The 25,627-nt window shown below is 36.8% G+C and overlaps 1 protein-coding gene and 1 pseudogene across 3 annotated transcripts in view; both read right to left on the reverse strand.

Moving 5' to 3' along the window:
- CDK14 (cyclin dependent kinase 14) overlaps nucleotides 1-25,627 on the reverse strand; it is a 553,564-nt gene that overhangs the window by 197,109 nt on the left and 330,828 nt on the right. For all 3 annotated transcript variants that reach the window (XM_033088529.1, XM_033088527.1, XM_033088530.1), the window contains one exon: nucleotides 7,062-7,155. In XM_033088529.1, coding sequence (XP_032944420.1) covers nucleotides 7,062-7,155 — 94 coding nt within the window. The remainder of the gene's footprint in view (nucleotides 1-7,061; nucleotides 7,156-25,627) is intronic.
- Nucleotides 5,071-6,861, reverse strand: LOC117012062 (elongation factor 1-alpha 1-like; annotated as a pseudogene).

Consider the following 25,627-nt stretch of genomic DNA (forward strand, 5'->3'; position numbering starts at 1 on the left):
GAACAGGACGAAAATATGTGATGCTTACTGCAGCATAAAAACCACAAGCAAATTACCTAATAATAGGGCAATGTGTTAGTACATTTATAAGATATTATAGTATCATTAAAATAATATTTTCAAGTATATATTAATGGCTTGGAAATTGCTCCCTATTTAATGTGAAAATAAAGAGAAGCTAGATACAAAAACCATACATTTATTATTAACCCAACTGTGAAAATCTAGAAAATACAAAAATGTGCAATATTGGTTATCTCTAAATGGTGGTTTTTGTTTATTTTCATACTGCTTTTAATTTTTTTAACTGCTTTATTTTTGATAAATTTAACACTCCGAAAAAGAACTGCCATTGCGTAAATACTTATGCCTATTGATAAAGCTTGAGAGAAGCATGTACAAATTAAAAGAGGCATTTGTTTCAGGGTGGGAGGTATATCTCCCCCACTTTGTTTTTCTAAAGTTGACTTTAAAAACTATTGTTTAATATTTTCAATAGCCTTCACCCCAACATGTATTGCTTACTGCTCTACTACTGTCAGTCTTTATACAATTGAATTTATCATTATATCATACTATATGAATTTTGCTAAAATGCCATTTTAACCCTCTCTTTTTTAAAAAAAATTGTACTGTCTCCTTATTACTTTATTGATAAAATAAGGTAAAAAGTCCTCAATCTATTGAAGTCCAGTCTTGACCATCCAGTCGCACGTCCCACCCACCCATACAGGACAGACTCCCACTCTGTACCATTCACTGCCTGATGTCCTGTCTCCCTTAGTCCACTTCAAAACTTTCTTCAATGCTTAACAAAAATTTACTTAGTGATTTGATCTTTAAACACCCACAGACCTTTACCCATAATCCTGTAATAGCGTGCATTTTTAGAATTAAAAATGGTTGAGCTGTAAGACATTATTGAAATCACATTTCCATGGTAACTAGTTCTGCAGAGAGAGTGCTGAAGTACGGTGGAAATGACCTCAAGTAAATCTAATAATGGTAGTGATGACACAAATCTGTGATACCAATAGTCCATCTTAATAATGTGGCTGCTACATCCTATTGGATGGTAATGACCATCTAAGGAGTCAGTGTCAGCTTTCTCTCGCAGGCTATATGGCTGTCCTAGCAAATCATGAAATCTCAGGGTTATGTTTTCAGCTAAGATCCTGAAAACAGAACCAGGATCGGGAAGTACGGACTGGAACTGAGTCCACTGCAAAACACAGAGGCTTAAGGAAAGATCTGACTCAAAGGCCAGGCTGAGTAGAAGCTTTCAAAGTTGCAAGCGGCTCTTTTCACACACACTCACACCCACGCACTTTGAAATTCTGAGTGACATAGATTAAGAGAAACATATTAATAACTATACCAATCAGATAATGTATTATACAAAGGTTAACCAACAGCTGGCAGATGAAATTCTATTACACGCCAGAAGAGCCAGGAGACAGGAAAAGGTGAGACTCTCAGGGTTCAGAAAATTCAAAGGCAGGGAGAGGAAGGACAGGCCCCCAGGTGGAATCATGCTAGCCCCTCTTTAATGGCTGCTGTGCGTTGGGCCATGAGACACACAAGCCCAGACACATGTGTCAAAGGTTTCAGGTGGCTGTGCAAGCACTCTGCCACTTGTCCAGCTGTTGTGAAGTGAAAGAGATGCATATTCCCAGGGTCCCACCAAGCAGATTTCTTCTTCAATTCAGAATAATGTAATTAACATACACATTTTTTTAATTAGTTCTGATTTTGTCACTCTGAATATACAGAGGGTGCCAAAAAAAAATGTATGCACATTTTAAAAAAGGAAAAAACTGTATTAAAATCACTGATGGCAACCACTTTGGCAACCACTTTGAGCTGATGGCAACCACTTTGAGTACATCCTGTAACTGCAGAAGTCAAACATGACTTGTATTCATCTTTTGTTACCAGTATATATTGAAAATTACAATTTTAATACAGTTTTTTTCCTTTCTTAAAACGTGTATACATTTTCTTGGCACCCTCTGTATATTTACCTGGATGAATACATCTACTGCTTATTTTTGCAATTAACAGAGATGAAAGGAATGTATCATGCCACATTAAAAACTGGGTAATGCTAAAGAAATGAAAATAAATCACTTTTTCACCTAAGAGTGGAGTTAGTGCTTAGAGAAGTACCCATTCACCTGGCAATTCAAAGTATCTTGAATATAATTTGTCAAAATTCCATCACTTTCCTTCTTTCTTGCATATGAACATCATAATTTCGAGGAAAATTATGTAATGGTGAAATCAAGGATTACATAGCCAGCTCACTTTAGACATATCACTAGAGTGATAATGTTGTAGAAATGAATTCATTGGACTTGTTAAACATGTAAACAGCTCCTTTCCATCAAAGAGCAAAAAAGAAAAGAAAGAAATGAAAACTTTCAAAAGAAAAATATAAAGGCTTTACTGACTGATGCGTGTTGCCTTTCACATTCGTTATAAAGACTCAGTGTATGGGAGTTAATTATATTAGGTATCTTGGGTAACAAACTATTAATTTTGTGCTTCAAAGTTATTAACTTTTATATAGACAGCTCACAGGTGAATAAACGGACTTAATCCCTGTATTAAAATATAAAGCAAACCAAATAATCCCATGTTTCACAACTTCTCAAAGTTGATTATCTCCTTGGCAAGGCTTTACCCCAGGCTGGATACACAACTGCCGCTTTCAAAAAAAGAGTTTCTGGCAGTTTATACGATAAGCTTGTGAAAGTGGATTTAATTACACTTTAACAGTCATTCCTCTTCACACCAGATGTAAAAGGCCACCAAGGAAAAGCATTTTTTTCCCTGTGATTCAACCATATTGGGTTAATACAACGTCCTCTTACAGTGATCTCAGAAGTCCTAAGAGAGTCTGCTTGTAGAACATGACATATAGGGAGTATTTCCAAAGTTAAACAATTCAGCAGAGGACATAAAATATTTAAGATGATAACATTTACTGTCAAAAGAAAGTTGTAGATTTCTCTTTCTTTGAACATGTCTAATTCCTCAGGGTAAAACATAACATTTTAATTGTAAAACAGCAATTTTATATAGATGATGATATTTATCTCCTAATTACCAAAGGACATTTTGCTTGTAAAAAGCACTCCACATGTACAATAACTACAGTAAGAGATGGAGTTATTACCATTAATCGTGATACTTTTCTTGTTTAAGGGTCTCTGTGCTCTAACAAGAGCTAACAGTAGTTTAGTTTATCAATATTCCTATGGGAAATTTACAATGATTTATTTCTTTGACTTATTAAAAGCCTCACATAGCTCAAAGGGCCCTGAATACCCATAAAATTAAGAAACTATGGCCATAAAATTAAGACATAATAGCAAAATCTCCATACAGGAAACAATGCAACAGGATAGCACCTATTGAAAATTACTCACTTTATAAAAAATATTTAAAATGAAAATTTTGACTAAGCTTTAATCAAAAACTATGCTTTCATGAAATTAATTTTTTTGGTTTTATTGCTATAAAATATACCTCATTTCTAGTATAACCATATCCTTTTATTTTAAATTTATTCTGAAGTAATGTATAAGTGGAGATATTTCTTTCTATGTGATTCCCTTTTGAAGTTTGCTAATATAAAAAATTCAGTAAACTAATGATTCGACCATAAAAACCAGTAATTTGACAGGATTATTTAAGTATTGTTCAATAGCCATAAGAGAGTGAACAGTTTAGTGCAATCTAAAGTTTAGGAAATTATTCTCAGAATATAAATAAGCGATATTATTACTATTGTAACAGTAATATATAACTACTGATAACCCAATAAGTACATTTCCTGACATTGCCCATACTAAAATATGCCCCAGTGATTTCATATTTCAGTTTTATTAAAGATGAGAAAAGTATGGTAATGCGCTTGACTGTAACAAGGTATATGGTTTGAATCCTTTGAACAAAAACCTTACGTTGTCTAGCTCTTATTCCATGTTTTAAATAATAAGTTCATGTGAATGTTTGTTAATGTGGAAGTTCCATTGAACAAAAATATTTGGTATAAAAATGACTTGATAAAAATGATAACAACTTGTATTTATGGGTATTTACTATATGCCAGGCATAGTTCTAAAAGCACTTTATGTGTCTTAAGTCAATTATTCTTCAAAACAACCTGTGAAGTAGGTGTTATTATTATCCCCCATTTCACTCACGGGGAAACTAAGGCTCAAGAGCTAAGTCCCTTGCCTCAGGTGACAAAGCAGGTGACAAACCCAGATCGTCTTTTATTTTTATTTTCTCAGATTTTAAAAAATTTAAGTATTTTAATTTTAGAACACTTTTAGAAAAGATATGGAAAACAGTACAGAGAGTTCCTGTATAACCCTCACCAGTTTCACCTATTATTAAAAATCTTACCTTATATGAAACATTTGTCACAACTGAGGACACACTGATATGCTGGTATCTACTAAACTTCCCACTTTGCTAGGATTTCACTAGTTTATTTTTAATGTTCTTTTTCTGTTCCAGGATTCCATCCAAAATATCACATTACATTGAGCTGTCATGTCTCTTTAGCCTCCTCTGGATTGGGACAGTTTCTCAGACGTTCCTTGTTTTTGATGACCTTGACAGTTTTGAGGAATACTAGTCAGTTATTTTGTAGAATGTCTCTCAATTGGGTTTGTGTGATGTGTTTCTCATGATTAGACTGGGGTTATGGTTTTGAGACAAAGACCACGAAGGTGAAGTGCCATTATCAATACATTCTGTCAAAGCTACATGCTACCAACATGACGTATCTTTGATGATGCAAACCCCAAAGACCTGGATGAGGGACTGTAGACCTGGCTTCTCCTTTTTTTTTTTTTTCCCTCATTAAACTTTGTTTTAATGGGTCGCAAAATTCTGTGACAGATTTTCAGTCAAGTTGTTTCCATTAAAAAGTACTGATTTTAAAAACTAATAACTTAAAAACTGCCACACAAAAAAACAAATGGTCCACAAAACATTCTCCTTTCCTTCTGAAGGTTTTACGATGCATTATAATCATTAACCAGTTTTTCACTATTACACTTAAATGGCAAATTGAGACAAACAGTTCTGAGACCGTTCTTCCACCACCGATTAAGACTGGGGTGGCAGGTATCGGGGATAATATTCATTTAGCCTTCTGAGCTTTCTGGGCAGACTTGGTGACCTTGCCAGCTCCAGCTGCTTTCTTATCCACTGCTTTGATGACACCCACAGCAACAGTCTGTGTCACGTCACGTACAGCAAAATGACCAAGAGGAGGGTAGTCAGAGAAGCTCTCAACACACATGGGCTTGCCAGGAACCATGTCAACGATGGCAGCATCACCAGATTTCAAAAACTTGGGGCCATCTTCCAGCTTTTTCCCTGAACGACGATCAATCTTCTCCTTCAGCTCAGCAAATTTGCAAGCAATGTGAGCTGTGTGACAATCAAGCACAGGTGCATATCCGGCACTGATTTGGCCTGGATGGTTCAGGATAATCACCTGAGCAGTGAAGCCAGCTGCCTCCATTGGTGGGTCATTTTTGCTGTCACCAGCCACATTGCCACGACGAACATCTTTGACGGACACATTCTTGACATTGAAGCCCACATTGTCCCCAGGAAGAGCTTCACTCAAAGCTTCATGGTGCATTTCAACAGACTTTACATCAGTTGTAACATTGACTGGAGCAAAGGTGACCACCATGACGGGTTTGAGAATGCCAGTCTCCACTCGGCCCACAGGGACAGGACCGATACCACCAATTTTGTAGACAACCTGGAGCTGCCTCCATTGGTTTGTCAAGACGCAAAAGCTTGTCAGTTGGATGAGTTGGTGGCAGGGTGCAATCCAGAGCTTCAGCAGTGTGGTTCCACTGGCACTGCCATCTTTATGGGTGACTTTCATCCCTTGAACCCAGGCATCTTAGCACTTGGCTCCAGCATGTTGTCACCATTCCAACCAGAAATTGGCACAAATGCGACTGTGTCAGGGTTGTAGCCAATTTTCTTAATGTAGGTGCTGACTTCCTTAACGATTTCCTCGTATCTCTTCTGGCTGTAAGGCGGCTCAGTGGAATCCATCTTGTTAACACCAACAATTAGTTGTTTTACACCCAGTGTGTAAGCCAGAAGGGCATGCTCACAGGTCTACCCATCTTGGAGATACCTGCTTCGAATTCACCAACCCCAGCAGCAACAATCAGGACAGCACAGTCAGCCTGAGATGTGCCTGTAATCATGTTTTTGATAAAGTCTCTGTGTCCTGGGGCATCAATGATGGTCACATAATACTTGCTGGTCTCGAATTTCCACAGGGAGATATCAATGGTGATCCCATGCTCGCGTTCAGCTTTCAGTTTATCCAAGACCCAGGCAGACTTGAAGGAGCCTTTCCCATCTCAGCGGCCTCCTTCTCAAATTTGTCGATGGTTCTTTTGTCGATCCCACCACATTTGTAGATCAGATGGCCAGTAGCGGTAGACTTGCCGGAATCTACGTGTCCAATGATGACGTTGTTGATGTGTCTTTTCCTTTCCCATTTTGGGTTAGATTCAGTGGTAGTTTTCACTACACCTGTGTTCTGGCGGCAAACCCATTGCGAAAAAGCTCCATTTTAAAATGACTAAACTCTCCATCCCTTACCCTCTTTCTATGTCCTACTTCATGGAAAAAAGTTACTGATCCAAGCACACATGTAAGCGGGTGGGAGTGGGATGGAGTCAGCTACACATACTTGAAAGGGAGTATCTCTATAAATTATTTGCAATTTTTCTGTCAGAAACCTAATTTTTACCCACTATTCTATATTGCCTCGAACATCCTGTCCTTTTTTACCATTTTTGCATATTTTTCATGTGCAGTAGTTTAAAAAGAACATAATTCTGAACTAATTTCCTGCTTTTTCAAAGATCCAAAAGTATGTTAGAATTGAATGTGACAACCAATAAATTTGTTTAAAATTATTTTCCACTCGAGTGTGTCACTAACGGACGAACTAGAAACCAAGTTTTCTCAAAAGAGTTCTGTAAAGAACTTACCAGAAATATTCGTTCAAGTTGATCCTGAATGTCTTTCATTCCTGGAAAAGCAGCAACTCCTTGGATCATTTCAACAAAGATGCAACCAACTCCCCTAAAGAGAGAAGAAAGAATTGTTACAAAACTTCAATATATTCTGCTTAGAAAACTATCTGGAACTAAAACATCTACAGTTACAAAGAAGAAACAATGAATCAATAATATTCTTACTGAGTACCACCAGCTGGGCTGTGGCACATATACTTAGGTCCCAGAACTTTCCTCCCTATCTCTGCCTACTGGCCTGAAAGGACTTTAAATAGATGGAACTGAATTGGGCTCAGAACATAGTGGAAACCAATAAAATGTAAGCCTTGGTGGCTCCACCTTACTTACAGGACACAGTCAAGGAACTCCTTAGCCTGATACAGAAAGCCTCCACAGTGTTGTTCTAATGGCTTTTTCCAACCCTATTTCACAAATTCATAATGTATTCTCCTCCCTAGCTGCCCAGGACTCATACCTCTTTGCATCAAAATCATCTGGGAAACATAAAAACTGCAAATGATCTGAACACAAACCCCAAAGAGTCTGTTTCAATCAGTCTCGGTTGCAGCCCAGGCATTGACGAGGGCTGCTCTGGTACTTTAGGGCAACTACGCTGGGGATCTCTGAGCAGAACTGATCTGCTCACGGCCCAAGCAGAAACCTATATACCTTGGCTCAAACTGCTCCACTACCTAGAACTTCCTCCTTCTTCATCTATTTGCTCTTCACATGTCAATCCAACCCAACCTCTATAATCTAATTTTAATGCCGTCTCTTCCATGAAGCCTTCTGTGAACATTCCAGCAGGAAGAATAGCTCCCTTTACGAGTTTATTTGTGAAGCTTTTATTCACTATATCAGCCATCTACTATGGTCAGCTGCCTCTCCTAGCTGAGCCTTCCATGCCCACAGTTCCTATCTAGCAGGGCAGTTCAGCAGCGTACGAGCACCAGGAGACCGTGCCTCCCAGACACAGCAGCCTGCACCTAATCCAACAGGAACAACCAATCCATCGTATGGGCAGAGAGCTAGATACCCCTGCCGGGACTCTGAAGAACAAGTCACTTGGGAACAAAGTGGAAAGAAATTAGCATATGTAGATGGAATAATTCACATTAATGGCAGAGAACTAGCAAGAATGGTCACTTTCCTACGAATGACGAATGACGTTCCCTGAACGGACTTGGTTCCTGCCTTCCTAAGACCTGGATGTTCAGATAATCCAGTGTTTTTGCCAGATCTCTCTACCTGCTAGTAATTCTCCAGGACTTTTTTTTTTTTTTTAATGGCTCTACTTTGAATGGGTTTATGTTTCCTGAGGGTATACTAACAATATCATGAATATATTGGCACACTTCTTCAATTGCTGCACTTATATTCAATTTAGGGTGAGCAGATCCTTGTGTCTTTAACTTATTTCAGACCCTTCCAGAGGTTAAAGACAAAGCACCTACTTTTCTACAGCTGCCCCAGTTGTTATCACAATTGTAAATAAACAATGTTTTGAATGAAAGAAGTAATACATTTGCAGAAATCTCTTCTCTATTATACCACATAACTTCTATCCAAATTGAACACCAATAGTATATAGAGTTGCAATGACTAAAAACAATGTTACTTTATATCATAAAGAATAATTCTATTAAAGTAGTAAAAAATTAATTTTAAAATCAGTGTTCTAGGAAGATGGGTTTTAACACAAGTTGTTTTTCTTTAAGATTTCAGAGACAACATAGGCATTGAGAATTATTTTATTAGCATATTAAAATGCAATGATATTCTTATAAATATTGGGACTTCAGATGTCCAGTTAAATCTAAAATTTCAATTTGGTAGTTTTCCAAATTTTTATGCCAAGAATTCTTTTCTAAGACTACTGACCTACATTTCTACCATCTTCTTATTTAAGTTTATATAAAATATCTTGGACCTCAAATAGTATTCTGCACCTTCCTTTTTTTCACATTGAGAATATACCCTCTCTTCTCTTTCCCACTATAAGCTACAACTCTGAGTAAGAAGAGCCTCAGCAGAAACCACAGTTGACCCCACTGTGTACTCAACTAAGCTGGCTGGGAAGGTAACCATTACACTGTCAGAGCTACTTAGAGAAATTCTTTTGCTACTGCTTGTGCTTAGTCTATATCATCTCCATAATGTGATACTTAGAACAATTAAAAGACAAATCTATGCTGTAATTCTACTCAGTTGGTATGTAATGATACAGCACATATATAGGCTAGCTAAGGGACCTGACGTCTCATTTCTAATGGATGTTTCTATGATATCATTTTTCAAAGAAGCCTTAGGGTACACTAATGAAGCTGAGAGAATTATCCTTAAAGGACTTATAAAAAGAGATAGAAAGCTCAAGACAATTAAAAAGTAGAAGTATAAAATACAGCAATATATTAACATAGCAGAATACTTTGTTACTAGAGCTGCCTTATGCCAAAGAGCAATAAAAGCCCTACAATTTAATATGAAAGGACTATTACCTGCTTTCCTCCCCCTACCTTCTATTTCCCATTAGCTCTCTGTTCTTTCTCTTGATGGAGTAAGTTGATTGCTCTGAGTAGTTTACTCAGAAATAATTCATCCACTTAAGTTCTATATTTATGATACACACACACACACACACACACACACACACACACACAGGGTGCCAAAAAATGTATAAAGATTTTAAGAGAGGAAAAAGCTGTATTAAAATTGTAATACTTGATATATACTGATAACAAAAGATGAATACAAGTCATGTGTATACATTTTTTGATACCCCTGATCTGTCTATCTTATCTTATCTATCTATCTATCTATCTATCTATCTATCTTATTTCAGTATATGTCTCCTTTAATTTGTTCCTTCATTTGATAATTTGAATAATTATGTAATCATCACCTATTTAGTCTAAATTTTTCAAGAATAAGAACTGGCCACAAAAGGTTACAATTAAAACTGTTATAAGATGCAGTGTGTTCATGAAAACCACCAGTACCAAATAGCTGCACTGGTGAATTTACCAAATGTTTAAAGAATTAATAGCAAATATTCTCAAACTCTTCCTGAAAATTGAAGAGGAGGGAAGACTTCCAAGTTCATTCTACGAGGCCAGCATTATCGTGATACCAGAGCCAGATAAGTATAAGAAAGAAAACTACGGTACAGACCAATATCCCTGATGAATACAGATGCAAAAATTCTCAACAAACCATTAGCAAATCAAATTCAAGAGCACATCAAAAGAATTATACAGCAGGACCAAGTGGCATTTATCCCTGGAAAGCAAGAAAGCTTCAACATATTTATGTCAATCTATGTGATATATCAGATTAATAGAATAAAAAATAAAAATCACATGATCAATAGATGCAAAAAGACATTTGACAAAATGCAATCCTTCATGAAAAAAGCCCTCAACAGATTGAGTACAGAGGGAACAGACCTTAACATAATAAAGGCCATATGTGACAAAGTCACAACTAACACCATACTTAATGGTGAAAAACTGAAAGCTATTTTTCTAAGATCAGGGACAAAACAACAATGTCCACTTACTCTTATTCAAATATAGTAGTAGAAGTACTAGCTGGAGCAATTAGGCAAGTTGACGAAAAGTCATCCAAATCAGAAAGAAAGAAGTAAAACTGTCATTAACTGCAGGTAATATAATTTTGTATATAGGAAATCCCAAGGACTCAACCAAAAAGCTGTTGTAACTAATCAACAAATTAGGTACAGTTGCAGGATATAAAATAAACATATAGAAATCAGTTGCATTTCTATATACTAATAATAAAACATCTGAAAAAGAAATAAAGAAAATTATCTCATTCAGAACATAAAAAACAAAACAAAAAACAAAACAATCACATACTTAGCATACTTAGGAAAAAACTTAACCAAGGAGGTGAAAGATCTCTACATTGAACAGTGGAGTACATTGATGAAAGACATTGAAGACATGAACAAATGGAAAGACATCCTATGTTTATAGATCAGAAGAATTAATATTGTTTAAATGTCCTTACAAATCAAAGCCATGTATAGATTCAATGTAATTCCTATAAAAAATACAATGGCATTCTCCACTGAAGTAGAAAAAAAATCCTAAAATTTGTATGAAACCACAAAAAACTTGAATATCCAAAGTAATCCTGAGAAAGGACAAAGGCAGAGGCATCCCACTCCCTGATTTCAAACTATACAACAAAGCTATAGTAATTAAAACAGTATGGTAGTGGCATTAAAACAGACACATGGACCAATAGAAGAGAATAGAGAGCCCAGAATTAAACACTCATATCATATGTTTAACTAATATTCAACAAGAGAGCCAAGAAAACACACATGGGGAAAGGATAGTCTCTTCAACAAACGGTGTTGGCAAAACCTGAATAAACACATGAAAAAAAATCAGACACCTACTTATACTACTCACAAAAATTAATTTAAAATTGATCAAAGACCTGAAAAAAGCACTTGATATTATAAAACTACTAGAAGAAAACAGGGAAGAAATTCCTCAACATTGGTCTTGGCAATGACTTTTTAGATATGACACCAACGCAAAAATTGAAAACTAGACTACATCAAACTTACAAGCTTCAGCACAACAAAATAAGCAATTAACAAATTAAAAGGCAACTACAGAATGGGAAATTTGTGGGTGGATTTTAATAAATTTTTATTTTTCAAGTACAGTTGACAAAATATTATATTAGTTTCAGGTGTACAACATAGTGATTAGACATTTACATAATTTAAGAAGTGAAGATCCCGATAAATCCAGTACCCATATAATATCATATATAGTTATTAAACTAATACTGTCTATATTACTCATGCTATACTTTGCATGCCCATGACTATTTTGTAACTACCAATTTGTACTACCTTCCCCTTTTTCACCCATCCCCAACCCCGCTCCCGTCTCTGCAACCATCAAAATGTTCTCTGAAGATAAAAAAGAAAGATGCAGTGTGTTCAAACTCTTATTTTAGGATTGGTTACCTGATAAGGTAATATATAAAACATATACCCATACTTACACATCTTTCAATTCTTTTGAACTCAAAATTTCCAAATTGAATTTATTCTGTAGATATGTAAATAGTTTTTATCATAGTTCAAAACAAGAACTTAAGCAGTATCAATCATTCTTTGTCATTAGAGATGGAGTTTTTTAGGCCTAAAGGTCATACAATTTGAGAGTTCTTATTTTAAAAAAGAATACAAAATTATTAATAAAAATAGGGTACAAAATTGAATTTATAATAAGGAAATAAATCAAAAGAAATCATAAATTTTTAAAAGCTAATGAATATGACAATATAAAATTCAGAAAAGTAATGTAACATATTTATTAACTGCTGGACACACCTCTCTAATACTTTTATTTCTACAATTTTGGCTGCATAATCTTTGAGTACTTCACTTATAACAATTCTATAATAATATTTTCTGTAAAGAAAATACACAGAATATGGAGATAACTTGGTCTTTCCTCTAGCATAATGATGACTATCTTTTCTGATAATATAGAAAAAACTTTCATTTTTTTCTTTCATCTTCGCTTCTCATTATTGGTCTAGTCATGTAAACTTTTAGGACTGTGTTCAATTTTTGAAAAACTTCTATCACGTTTCTTTCAAGTATATCTGTATACTATAAACACAGTAATTCTAAAACATTCTACACAATTCCCATGATCAGATTCCAAAGAAACATGAGAGGATATGCTCAGCTTAATGTGGAGAATGAGGAAAGAATTGTCGCCAACTGACTTAGAAGTATAATCTGATAGATTATGGGGTGATGGGGTGGAAATGGGGTATTCAGGTAGAGAAGATAGGATCTAGTAAGTGAGGAATCCTGAGGGAGCCATATGCTATTGAGTGGGAGATGAAAGGAAAAGTTCAAAAGAGAAAAGTCCATATTCTATACTAAGAAGTTTGTGTTTTATTCCTAGGCTAGAAGGTATCATCGTTTTTCTGCATCCCAATATTCATGGTGGATAAAGCTCACATGAGCAGGGGACCCACGTTAAAGTGGTGGATTAGGGGATAAAATAGTTTTGAGGACAGAAGCAATTACAACCACCAGTTGTAAAGCCACCTTGTTTCCCACACAGGGCAGCAAATGAATGAGACTAAGTAGTATAAGCCCTCCATCTACTGGGGGATGAGGGACAAAACACAGTAATGCCCAGGGGTCCACAAACTACAGACCACGGGCCAAATCCCACCCACTGCCTGTTTCTATAATGGCCTATGAGCTAAGAATGGCTATTACATTTTAAATGGTAGTAAAAAATTAAAAGAAAAATATTTGGTGATATATAAACATTATATGAAAGCCAAATTTCACTGTTCATAATATTATATTGGAACACAGCCAACTCATTCATTTACATGCTGTCTGTGCTGCTTCATCATCATCATGGAAGATTCGAATAGTTGTTACAAAGACAATATGCCCTGAAAGCCTAAAATATTTACTATCTGATCCTTTACAAAGTTTGCCCAACCTTGAGGTATGTTATGCTCCACCTGTATAAAAACTTACTATACTATAAGTAGAAGAAATCATCTTCATCAGTTATGGAGAAAAAAATAAAAATTACATATTATGATTATTTATGAGTAATTATTAATAGAAATGGGCTCTCAAATAAGATCTGGTTTTCACTATTTTCCTTGTCAGTTTTCCCACGATAGATACTTGTATGCTTTAGAAGTCTCCATGAATTTTGTAAAAAACTGGTATTCTTAAAACTTGATTAAAGATGAATATTTTATCTTTAAAGTAAAATTTTTAATAACAGTGAGTCTACAACCAGTCCTATACGAATTTCTTCTTAAAATACAGGATTTGGTGAGTTGATTTGAATATTGGGTTGGGTGCAAGGAGAGTTTACTTTTATAAACTTTTTTAGAAGTTTTCATTTTGTGTTTAGAAGATTGGGGAGCAAAATCTTATGATTGGAAGTACTACCTACTGTTTTATAAACAATAGGAAATTTCACCTGATAAACGAAATTTTAAGGTTGCTGTGTTCTGAAATGACTTCAAGTTATTTTCTTTCCATCTGTCCTCCCTTTATCCACATCCAATATATATGTCTTTGTGATGATGAAAAGAGAGGAATCGGATTTATAAAATTATATCTTGAGCTTTTTCCCCCCCTTAATACCAAGAACAGGGACTGGGGGGTGTGAAGGCCCCACATGCTCTCCAGTTCCACGTTCACACCTCTGACCATGAGATATTCTCTGTTCCAGCCATGCTGCTCTGCTGTCTGTTCCTAAAACATACAACATTCTTCGCCACGTCAGGACCTATGCATGAGTTGTTAACTCTGCCCAGAATGTGGTTCCCCTCACTCTGTGCATAGATAATTGCTCCTTGTTATTCAGGGGTCCACTCAAATGGCGCTATTTAGACATGTTTTTCCCTGTCACCATCTGTAAGACAGGTTCCTCCTTGCTGCCCAAGCCCTATTTCTCACCCTTCTATCCCGACTTTGTTTCCTTCACACCACTAAAAGGATGTGAAGTTGTCTTTGCTGTTTTGGGATGCGTTTCCTCAAGGTGGAAAACCCATAAGACCAGGGGAAAGGCTGTGTCATCATCATGTCCCAAGAGCACACACTAAGGGCTCAAACATATTTGCTGAATGAATGAATCAAAAGCAACGCAACCCTCGCTCCCCTCCCCTTCTCAACTATAGACTGAGAGCTAAGCTTAGAGACTTGTTTCCAAGGAGTGTTGTGTGGAGGCAGGGGAAGGGGTGCAGAGGAACTCTACCATGGAGAAAACTGGCAAACAGCACCTTGACCACGTGATCAACGCTAAAACCATCATGAGAAGTCATGTGGATAATATGTACCCTTGATATGATGTGGTGAGAATGTCACTTCACCTCTGCGGTCATCCTCCCCAAAACACTAGATGACTCCAGACTGAGGGACAGTCTACAAATGCCTGGCTAGTACTCCTCAACACTGTTAAGGTCATGAAAAACAGGGAACATCTGGGAAACTATCATTAATGCAGAGGAGGCTAAGGACACAGGACCGCTCCATGCAATATGGGATCCTAAAACAGACAAAAGAAATTAGGGAAAAACCAGTGAAGTGAAAATAAAGTTGTTTAGTTAATAGTAATATACCACTGTGGGGTCCTTAGTTGTGACAAACGTATCACAGTAATGTAAGATATTAACAATAGGGAATACCAGCTGAGAAGTATATAGAAACTCTCTATTGTCTTTGTGAGTTTTCTGTAAGTCTAAAACTATTCTAAAATCAAACGTCGATTTTTAAAGAAAGGCAAAATGAAGGACAGTATCTCCTTGGGATAGTGTACAGAATTAGTCCTTTAAGTAGAAGAGCCACAGCATTTTGAGTTTTCCCTATATGAGGAAAAAAGAACCTCTGTGCATTTTGATGAACTTTTTCTTGAAAGCAAAATGAGCCATCTAGAACTGCAGGCTAGAATGTGAAATGTCAGTTAAGGTTAACCTGAAATAATTTGTACAGCAAACTAATTAAAGATTAATTAGGTTTGATATGAAGATATTTGAAAACTGACATATGTATGCACTCTATGGCGAAGGAATTCAAGATGAAAAAATTTATCTAAACTATTAAATTTTGGGCAATGCATGGAGTGTGGAATGCAGAGAAAAAATGGACTTCTCCAGGAAGGGGCAAGACATTTATCCATCAGAGTAGGAAACAGCAAATCCAATGACACTTCTCTGGGAAGGCTTTCTGGTCCCTTCGACTGGGTTAGGTCCCCTACCTCCATGCTTCTCGTGGTACTTCCTACAACTGTAATTTATTTACTTGTACTTATATTAGCCACTACCATCTTTCTCAGAATGAGGGTTTGGTCTTTTGCTTTGAAAGATAAAGTTCAAATGAGCCAAAGTGTTATGGCAATATAGCAGCCCTCCCAGACCTGAATGAAATAGGGTTAGGTCACTACAGTCACCAGCTAAGATGCACTGTAACATACCTGTTTATTAAAGTTCTGTTGAGATGTTATGGTATACAAGACAACTTTATGTCTCTCAATTAAAATACAGATTAATTAGATCCATCAACTCCTATACTCAAATAATATCTGCATTTGACACATGGCATTTTAACTGAACTGTACTCCATTTTCTCGAAAACACATCAATGTTACAAGATGTGAATTAACGCAATAAATGATTATCCCACACGAAGAAGTATAAAATAGGACCTAGAGGTTATTATTTAGCTAGACTACCTTAATCTTATTTTGGTCATCAAAAAATAAAACACTGTTTTCCTTCTCTAATTCTAAGGCTCAATCAATGTACAAAGGTTCAGACAATGTAGAAAGACTTTAATATCTTAAAATATGGTTCAATTAAAATCCCCCCCAAAATCTCCTGGATTTTAGCTTCTAATTTCATCCATTTATTAACAATGGCTTGCAATTCCTCGGGGTGGAGAGCTTGAACCAGTTTCTCTCTCATGTGGCAGCAGTTGGCCACAGAGCCCATGAGGGATCCTGACACAGCATAACCAGCACGTATGTGCACAGAGGAGAGCGACCCGCCCAGCTCACACTGTCACCACGAGGGGAGACGTGCCCTTTCTCATACCGACCTCCCTCACTGAAAGTTAGGAGGCCCCTACTCAAGTTCAGAGACTAATTTAGAGCCACTCAGAACCACCTGCATTGTCAAAACATTTGGGAAGAGGGCTGTAGATAAAGACAGTGTCAAGCTGGTTCTGACAGGGCAATGGATGAACAGACCCAGAACTCAGCGCAGGTTCTGCCTTTCTCTTTCAATGTTATGCTGGCACCAGAAATTCCCTCAAAGCCTGTGCGTCCATCGGAAGGAAAAAAAACACCTGAAGCAGTACGTATCACCCTCTAATGTGGATGCTAATCACGTGGGGATCTCCTTAGAATGAGGACTCTGACTAGCTAGGTCTGCACTGAGCCTGCGGTCCTGTGTTTCTAACAAGCTTCGAAGCAACGCCAGGGCTGCTGGTCACAGGACCGGACAGCGAGGAGCAAGAATCAAAAGGAATCAGGGGAATTCTGTTTTGAAAGGAGTTTCATGACTTGGATTAATTCTCTGAATATGAATGCAGGCTCGAGCCAAAGGGACAACAAAGAAACAGTAGACTGGTGAAATCAATTAGATTAAATACTAAACACAAGCTGAACTTAACCTACAGGAATGCAATACTAACTCAGAAAGGTTCCTCATTAATTAACCTAATAGGTAATTCTATTTGGCCATGGTCCACTGAAAGAAACCATTAGGCTATGAAAACTAGTGCGATTCCATGCACCACGGCTGTCATTTATTTATGTCACTTCTCTCTGCTGGAATGTATATATTTGTAAAATAGACCAAAGAGGTTTGTTCCCTAGGAGGTTAGCTTCTAAAAGATCAATTTTTTTTTAAAAAAAAGTTTTTTGCAATAACTCGTAAGAAAATTGATTACACATGACAGATGTGATCTTTTCAAGTTGGCATTTGCAGTATTTGAGAGTGAAAGATTAAAAAATTACATTCCACATGCCCTTGGTGACGACTGAAGGGACTGAATTGATTAAACTGTCACTCATCATTTACTGTGGTTAGTGCTTCATTAGGCACAGATAGGCACAATATATCTTAGTCAAATACTTCTGCGGAGTACTGAGTTCCCAGGGAATGAAAACCAAACCAAACCAAACCCAGACTGTGGGTAAAAGCCCATCTCAAAAGAACACTCAATTCAAAACAACAGACTTTTTATATGAGGAGAAACTTGAAGATATATTTTTCAAACAACCAGCCAAAATTGTATCTCTAAGAAGGGGTATTTACAAAGTGAGCGCATCAGAATCAAAATTAAACAAAAGCGAAACATGAAGCACAGGAAGCTAACGTAGTTCCGTAAGGCCCAGGCCCAGGCAGGTCTGCTGCTGACCTGGGAATAGGTAGCAGGCAGGCGAGTGGGAGGCCCGCACCTGCCTCCACATCTGAAACAAGACTTCAGGACGCTCAAGAAGCCCAACCACCTGAAAGTACCCGCTGGCATTAATACTCCTTGAGTTGCAATGATAACTCTTCCTCACACATTATGACATCTGTCTGTCTATCATCTATCATCTATCTATCTTAGTGTATAATAGATATATTTCAGTATACATATATTTCAATACATATATATTGTAGTGTGTGTACATAATTATATACATATAAAATCAGATGGCAAAGCTATATTTTTGCTTTCTGGTCTAGTTACCTAAGCCAGAAAGAGGAATTATCCAAAACCTGTGCCTTTCCCTTGCTACTCCCATTCAGTCGTCTGGTTGTCATAGCCTAACTATTCCTAAATATCCCCCCATTATGGTCCCTAACCTTTTCCCGCCCCTCCCCCCATTCCTCTCTTTTTCTCCACCTGCTTCTTAAACCATGTTCTTCCTATCCACAAACATCAGCTGTTTCACCCCTTCGTGGGATATTTTTGTCCACAGTATGGCCTTCATGTTCTTCAACCTTAGCTTCTGTCAACTTGGAAAGATAGCTTTGACAAGTCAGGCCAAGTAATTACCACTTGGTGACCCCCACTTCTCCTCAACCACCTTCACCTCTATGCTGCCATTGTACCAACTGTATAACTGTGCTACAGCTCATCACACTGTCTTTCCCTCTGACCTTGAATGTGTGAATGGATCTTTCTCATCTCTATAAACCCCAAGACCCGATTCAGAGCCTGGTGTACTGAAAAGAAGATGGTTATCGATGCTTAAAAATGCTTGAAAATTCAAAACAGACTCTCATAATGAAGATCCCAGAGATCAAGTACTAAAACAACAGCCACAGATTATATAGATAACAGGATGTTCAGACTCGGAACATCCAGGAACCAGGCACAATAAATACAAACAATGTAAACTGCAAAGTTCCTTATTAAGGACTACTATTAGTAAAAAATGTAAAACTCAAAATAGCAGTTAAATAGTAAAAAATGTAAAACTCAAAATGTAAAACTCAAAAAATGTAAAACTCAAAATGTAAAACTCAAAATAGCAGAGAAATATTATGTCTTGTACTATGGAACAATAAAGGAAGAGAGAAGTCCCATTTGATTAGTCATTTAAAATGCTATCAGTGAAAGCACCTTCTGTAAGGAATAACTGTCGACCAGTCTGGACAAGAAAAAACAAATTAATAAGCCTTGCACATCTTTAATTTCTGCTTATATGACAGCTGAGGCAGAACAAGGGAGTCATATTATAATATTTTTCCCTGCAAATGTATTAATCCTCCTGCAATAATGTGGGGAATTAGGGGGAAAAATTGCTCATGGGTAATTATCTTAAAAGATCAAGCAGGCAACACATTTAAGCAATCTTTTTAGAGAAACCACATCTAGCATATCACAAAGAGAATAACTGCTGAGACAATATGTGACAGTAAAATATTTGACAATCATCTGATCTCTTGGATAATATATGGAAGATCTGAAGGCAAAACCTTTCCATTGTAAATCCTAATTGTCCATTTTGTTGGTGAAGTCTGTGGGCTTCTTGAAATATATTCTCAGACTTGCCCTGGAATGTTGCTGTTTAGACTACACATTGCACACAGCCTACAATGTGAATGATGCCCCGTGGAGCTGTGCAATGTGGTAGCAGTAGTGGGTGCTGCGTGAGGGCAGGAACCAGGTCTTTTCCACTGTTGAAACTCTGGAAAATCTGTCAAATTTTGTTGAATGAATGAAGATACGCACAGAGAATAAGAGAGATCTTTGTGGGAACGGGGCTACCCTGGGACTCTAGACATGTTTTATTTTTATTTTTTTTCTGTGCCACCACCAGCCAGCTCATGTGTGCAGTATAACCAAGCATCTTCAGATTTGGGAGGCAGGAGGTATAAAATAGCCACAAAACGACAATAAAGCAAAAATTACAAATTGATTTCACTAGGTTGTTAAAATTCTGAAACAATTTCTAAATTGAACATGTTAGGATTAAACATGACAAACAGATGCAAATGTATATAGCTGATAAAGTTTTTTAATTTGTTGAGTTTACATGAGGCTATGAATATATTCTGCTTTCAGAAACATGGCAAAGCGAGCAATGAAGAATAACCATTGAATTATCACTGAGAGAGAATAGGAAACCCTTGCCAAATTCTACAGAACATATAAACATCTCATTCTTGGAATCTACCGCCTCACATGGAAATACAGAGAAACATAAAACGCCATAGCAAAAGATGCACAACCCAAATGTGTATAGGAAAATAGGCAGCTATTCAGAGTCTGTCTTTAGTAATTACTAAGTGCCTGTCACAGACTATGATTAACTTTTGGTTTTGTTTGAAATGGAATTTAGCAGGCTGTTTCTTGGCCACTGATAGGTTATTTTAGTTAAGTTTGACTTTATTTTTCAATTATTGTATTATTTCTCCCCCCCCCCCCCGCCCCCCGTGGTATCCTTTACCAATAGGAATCTAAGGACACTACATTTGAAGAGCAAAACTGAAAAAACAAAACAAAACAAATATCTAAGTTTATCAATTACATAATATAACATCTAAAATCAAGACACCTACTAGTACATTAAGTTATATTAATTCATACAGAATACCAGTAAATGAAAATTTGATTCTTAATTAAAATACAATCCGGATAATGCAGTGACCTGTGGAATTAATCCACAAATGTTACAATAGCACAGAAGTCGCCTCTTCCATCCTTTAACGCACAGTATGAATTGGACAACCAAGTCCATTTACTAACTATAGTCACAGATGATGTTTCTACAAAATCACATTCCCATTCAATCAGATCTTTCCTGTGTATGTAAGTGAACAGTCGATCTTTGCACCTTCATTGGATTAGAAACTTTATATTGACTGGAACATTTGTTAAAAGAGTTTCACTCATCGCTTCTGCTTGTTTTAACAGCAAACTTACGTTGGATTCACACATGCCATTGATCCAAAGGACTACTTTCTACAATCAATTTTTTAAATTCATGTAAAATTTTTATCTTTTTCAGAACTATCCCTTCATATTCTATTCCCTTTCATCACTAGCTCATAAAAAAAGCATATGACTTTTTTCGAGGATCTTTTTTTTTCCATAAATGAAGTTGTCAGTATTTCACTGACAAGTGGTAAAGATTACAAATTCCTACCACCACACTAACATGCCAACAGTCAAGAGGCGCCTGCCTGCACTATACTGCTTGATTGGCTCTCAGCCACCAGCACCTACAATTCAAATCTGTGATGTTTGAGCAAAATCGCAAATCTCCACAGGGCAAAGACCTTAGCAGTCAACTGTCTATAGTTAAATCCATGAATATTAAACTGCCAACAAGAGCTGAACATGCAGTAAAATGTGCATATGCAGATTCACTCTCCCTCCCTAAAATGACTGAAATGTCAGTTAAGGAATACAATTTTAAACTGGATAAAATAAGTAGAGGAGGAGACACAAGTGGATGAGAGGGAACCTTTTTCAGAAGAAGCAGAAATGTAGGCAGACCATAGGCAGTTACAACTTCAAGTTAAAGTCCGAGTTTTCAGTTACAACAACTCAGAAGAGGCTCAGGACTTGGGGACACAGCTTCTAGGAAGTGTGCAGGTGAGTCTGACAGCTGCAGATAGAGTGGAAGATTGAAAGTTCGTACAAAGCAATTGACCCACAGGTCTTCTCTGACCATCTCCCACCGCAAACCACCAGCAGGACACTGAGTATTAATTCTCTGGAGAAATGAAAACCAAAAGATTTCAAAGTGAGGATTTAGAAGTGGGAGCAGGGTAAGGCACAGAGCTGGAAAAAAAAGGGAAATTAAATGAAAAATATGTTTATTGGTCTGTGTGACAATCACACCCTTTCCCATCATGCTTTGAGGATGTCAGCTGCCAGGAATTGGTATCTGAGGAAGAACAAAGAATAGGTCTTCAGACACTGACATTTCAGGATATCCCAATGAGAAGTCCAGCTTTTTGCATGAACAATATATAATGAACTGACCAATCAATTAGTGACTCATTCATAAAAGTAAATAGACAGTCAAGGGTCTCCTCCACCCTCATATTTGAGGAAAGCTTCCAATAGAAACCAGAGAAAAAGGAAGTGTGGGTTATACTATATAGGATAACAAATTTTGAAACAAAAAATGGAAGGTTTGTAAGGCAAAAAGTTGTGAAATATGAGAAAAAAAGGTTTAAAAAAAGAGGATTAGTATAGGAGCTCCAATATCAAACTATTACACACTTTCCAAAAAAGCAGACAGAGAAGATGGAAGGAAATAAATTTTGCAAAAAAAGAAATTCAAGAGCTGCTTTCAGAACTGAAACAGATGTCTCTATATTGAAGGGAACCTACTCAACACCAACAGAAAAAGACACGTCCAAAGTGCACTGTCATGACATTTCAGAATACCAGGGATAGAAAACAGAGCCTAATACTTTCCAGAGGAAAAGCATGAGGGGGCACATACTGGTGGTGAATCTGAATGGAGTCAGACTTCTTAGCAGCAATAATAGAAGCTCTAAAGAAATTAAGCAATGCATTCAAAACTCTGAGGGGGAAAAGGCTAATTATATAGTCAGATTGAAACTCTATCAATCATGTGTGTGAGTAGAATAAAGGCATTTCCGAAAACAGAATCTGAAAACCGTGTCTCCCATGCATTCTTTCTTGGGAAACTAAAGGAGGAAGACATGGAATGCAGGAAATAAGGAATCTATAATCAGTAAAGGTCCAGAAGGAAAATAAACCCAAACTAGAAAAGACTTTAGTGACTACTTCCCGCAGTGCAAGGGAACCAATAAATTGAAACACTAAGAGGCTAGCAACAGCAGGAAGCCATTATGCTAGGGAGCTGGAAGTAAAACGGTCAAATGTTATTGAAATCCACTGACAGTGAGAGCTATGGAAAAAGACTTCCCCATAGAAGTTGTAGTCAGCCATTTCCAGAAATATGGACTAAAGTAGGAAAGATTTAGGGCTGAATATACAATCTCCCTCTCCTCCCACTTGCCCATTGCCTCAATCCAGCTGGAAACACAGCCAAGATAGCTCGGATGATGTTTTCCCTAGGGGTCAGCCATCTAGGACATAGGGCAGGGCAGAAGGGGGTAAAGAACAGATTTGGAGGGAAACAGATAATAACTAGCTTAGGAACAACGTACAACAATAGGAGAGGGGCAAATGGAAGTCCCAAGATGACAGATGTTCAGCTATGCTAAGGCAAGAAATCAGAGAGCTGAGAGAGACGAGCTTCAAGGAAAAGGCTGAGGGAGGGAGATGTCAAGAAAATTAAATGGGATTGATGGATTTGCTGATGTGTTTGAGCATTTGGAAAATTTTTTTCATACATAATTGACAAATATTTTATACCTATAAATATAATAGGAACAAAGGCAAGAGAACTACTAAAAATCAGAGACAATTATAAAGTACAAAATGAAAAACGTTATACAAGAAACTATGTATATCATGAATACTCCCTGACTTCAGCATGAATAATATTTGCATATTAATGTTTCAAAATGTGATATAGATTCTATATTGGGAGAATGAGTTGAAGGTGGAGTGGGGGAAGGTTGATGGGAAAAGATGAAATTCTCATGTACCGTAACACCTACTTAATAGATAATGTCTAAAATAGTAAATTAATAAATAGATATCTGAATGATTAAAGACATACAGAGGTAGATACTAAAAGAGCTGAAAATAGTTGCTTCTGGGAAACAATATTAGAGGTTGAGTATGGATGAGCCAGGAGATTACTATTTTTGTGTTGCTACTGTTGTGGAACCTGTTAGTTATTGGTTATACCTGAAATAGGTTTTATTAATTGTTGTCTGATTAGGAAACTAAAAATGAGGATAGTTAAGGGATTTGGTCAACCAAGGTTACACAGGTAAGAAGTGGTAGAGACAGAACCTAATTTAGGCTTACAATGTGTTTTCTACTATAAGATTGCCTCTCCTTTACACAACAAACCACTGCTAGTTACATGGTCAAACAATTGATTTCTGCATGAATAAATACACAACTTAAAACATAAAAGGTGCTAGTGTATATACAATGTTCTCTAAACTTTGAGCACTTGTGTTTCTAAATTACAACACACACACGTAAGATGAGAAAATGTTCTCTAAACTTTGAGCACTTGTATTTCTAAATTACAACACACACACACACACACACACACACACACTCACACACACACAAACGTAAGATGAGAACATGTTAGGCCAAAATTTCTCCCTAATTCTCTAGACATAAATGGTATGTTAATCTGCCTAAAACCAAACAGAGCTGCTTCCATTTCTTCAATATGTCCTATAGCACCCTTGGATGCTATATAGGCATACCTTGTTTTGTTGCATTTTGTTTTATTAGGCTTTAAAGATTTTTACAAATTGAAGGCAAGACCCTCCACCAGCAAACAGATTACAACTCGCATTTTGCGATATTCGTTTTATTGCGGTGGTCTGGAAACAAACCTGCCATATCTCCAAGGTATGCCTGTACTCCAATAGAAATGCAATATATTAACTTGGCTGATTGATATACTATGAACTGATAAGAACACTATTCTCAACATTTGTGGAATATTATATTTCTTAAAGAATTTCACATTTAACCATCTCTTGCCATTCTCACAAGCCAGTGAAGCAGCTGAGAATACTAAGGGCTATCAAAATATCATGAAACTTAGTAATTGTGATTGGCTATTTAAAAATCATCCAAAAATCAGTTTGTAGGTAGCCAATTACTTTGCCAATGTTGATAAAAATAGGATAATTTTTATTTAAAAAAATATTTAGTAGTTAAGACTACATACAATGCCTCACTTTATTTATTGTTATTCAGCTAACTTTTCACTAATAAATGACCAAACATATCCATTGAAAACACCCGTATATTCTTTCTCTCACAAACACAAATTGATAAACAACATGGGATGTAAAAACCATAACCATGCTAAGCTTTTGATAGAAAAATATAACTGGTTCCCTTCAGCACTCCAAAGCCATCACTAAATTCAGCACACTGGCAGCCACTCTATAATTCCATAATAGTTTAATATTAGTGAATTGTACTTTTGGAGCTAATTCATCATTAAGCAGTGTTATAGAAGCTTTCCACAAGGACTTTGAGTTTGTAGCCAGCAGTTCTTGGGTGTGAATGAAGCACTCAAATACATTAAATCTCTTCTGATTACTAATATTGAACAAGTTATTGCTCTCGTGCTTTCTGAAAAAAGATGACCACATATAACAGTTAAATCCCCATTTTACATCTACTGTCCTGACAGCATTACTATTAACTCTCAAGGGTGTCCTAGTGTGGATGATATACTACAAGGTCATCTTAATTTTGAGGGACTTGAGTAGTGGAAATGGGCTCAGAAACCGTGGCTGCCACCGTCAGCTCAGCTTTCACCCACATGGATGCCCTTCGGACTGTCTCCAGTTCTTTTGTTGTGCACAGTTGTCAGTGGCTACACCAA

This window comes from Rhinolophus ferrumequinum, chromosome 20 (genome assembly GCF_004115265.2).
Source record: "Rhinolophus ferrumequinum isolate MPI-CBG mRhiFer1 chromosome 20, mRhiFer1_v1.p, whole genome shotgun sequence".
Lineage (NCBI taxonomy): Eukaryota > Metazoa > Chordata > Mammalia > Chiroptera > Rhinolophidae > Rhinolophus > Rhinolophus ferrumequinum.